Source organism: Grammomys surdaster, unplaced genomic scaffold (assembly GCF_004785775.1).
Source record: "Grammomys surdaster isolate TR1022 unplaced genomic scaffold, NIH_TR_1.0 126062, whole genome shotgun sequence".
Classification (NCBI taxonomy): domain Eukaryota; kingdom Metazoa; phylum Chordata; class Mammalia; order Rodentia; family Muridae; genus Grammomys; species Grammomys surdaster.
In genome coordinates, this window is record NW_021620872.1 from 5,222 (window position 1) to 7,101 (window position 1,880).

At 51.6% G+C, this 1,880-nt stretch overlaps 1 protein-coding gene across 1 annotated transcript; it reads left to right on the forward strand.

The window, feature by feature from the left end:
- Positions 1-587: 587 nt before the first annotated feature.
- On the forward strand, positions 588-1,521 carry LOC114610827 (complement decay-accelerating factor, GPI-anchored-like; the record flags this gene model as incomplete). Its single annotated transcript, XM_028755448.1, has 2 exons — positions 588-721; positions 1,336-1,521. Coding segments are annotated over exons 1-2 (292 nt in total), but the record flags the coding sequence as incomplete, so codon positions are not given.
- Positions 1,522-1,880: the final 359 nt, after the last annotated feature.

The window sequence follows — 1,880 nt, forward strand, 5'->3', positions numbered from 1 at the left end:
CTCCCTAGACCTCTGTGTGTTGTCTGCAACAGGGTTCTGGCAGGCTCATCTCTAGCTCCTTGTTAGCCTACACTTGTTTTCTTGGATCCTATCCTACTTTCCGTTTTGACACCATGGTGAGACCTAGGAGACAACACAGTTGGTCACCAGCTCCCACCCTCCCATCTGACATCTTCCAGCTGAAGCTACAGAGGTCCTGGGTGTTTCCCTGTTTCACAGCTCCCACTGGCTCAGGAATTCCACTGCTCCTACTCCTAGCTTTGGGAACACTCAGCAGACCAGAGTTGGGAGTGTGAGTAGCTTTCTGCTGTAGCAGAGTGCTGGCACAGAGTACTGGGGAGCGAAGCGCCCTCCTTTATAAGACAATCCCCCACAAATCCAACTCCCACCTGACTTAAGTCACAGCAGGCCCACCAGACAGCTGGGTCCCGGGGGTGACACTAGAAGCCGGTGCCCGCCCTCACCAAAGAGGGAACGCCCTCTGCACACTGGCTGCCCCACCCAGGGTGACGTGGGCCCCGCCCCGCCCCGCCCCGCCCCGCCGCAGCCGCTCAATTAACCGCGGCTCAAAACAGCTTGAGCCTCAGCATAGCACGGTCTCTTCTACCTGGGGCTATGGTCTGTGCGCGGGCGACCGGAATACGGGCGCCGCCGCTGCCGCCGCCACTGCTGCTGCTGTTGTCACTGCTGCTGCTGCTGTTGCTTTCACCAACTGCACACGGTGAGTGGCCACGCGCGGGGCGCGAGCTGTGATGGCCAGCTGGCTGCCCGCCAGGAGAGCGCATGCTCAACAGGCATTGTTCCCAGTAACTGGGGGGCTCCGCTGCTAGGTGCAGGCGGCCTGTGGGAGGGATGGGTATGGAGTGCTGGGGTATTTGGGCTGTGACTGGATCCTCCCCCCCCCACCCCCACACACAATCGATCTGAGTCCGTGGGGACACCAAGAGGAAGGGTTGAATATGACTCTCCAACCCTGCTTCTGGCTCTTTTATTCTTAAGGTGGAGGCTAGATGTCTGACCACCTGCGCGGTGAGAGTCCAGTTGCAAGCAGTGACCTGCACCACACACTAGGGTGTCTTATCTCGTGCCTCCCTGCAGTATCGGTGTGGATATTGAGTAGATTCTGAATGACTCTAGTGGGGACTCGGGAAGGAATTATTTACTCCCCACTTAGTTTTTGTCCTGTGTTCACGGGAGCCCAGGCATTGCCAGTTCCTGTAGAGCAGGTTTAGCACTGGGAGGAAGTTAAGAGCCATTGCTACTTCTCTTATTCCAAGTCTGGGGAAAGAAAGTTACTTGCCAGCTTCTGTTTTACACCTTCTCTTATCTTCCCAGGAGACTGCGGTCCACCTCCAGACATTCCTAATGCCACACCAGACTTGAGTAGACACACCACATTTGCCAAGAGCACCAAAGTGACATATTCATGTAATAAGGGCTATAAACAAATTCCAGGGAAGTCAAACATAGTGACCTGTCTTGAAACTGGAAAGTGGTCTGGCAACGAAACATTCTGTGATAGTAAGTTCTTCATTTCTTTTTTTCTGGAAAGTTTTGGGAATGTGTATCTCGTTAAGGTTATTTTTACACCTCTTTGGAGTGACTAGTAATTGATAGTTTTCTAACATTATTAAACCCCAGAGTATACATGTTGGCAGTTTACACTCCAGCTAATTGAAGGCAGTACTTCCTATGGCAAGTCCTGCTTCTTCATTAAGAGTTTTTCTTTCTATTGTACAGGCTAATAGAGAAAATAAATGATAGGTCCTGTTTAGGGAGTAAATTACCTGTGAATATATTTGGCAATTACCCTGAGACACACACCCTGGTGATCTGTCTTCTTCAACTTTATTTTGTTAAGTAAAGGATACAACTCTTGG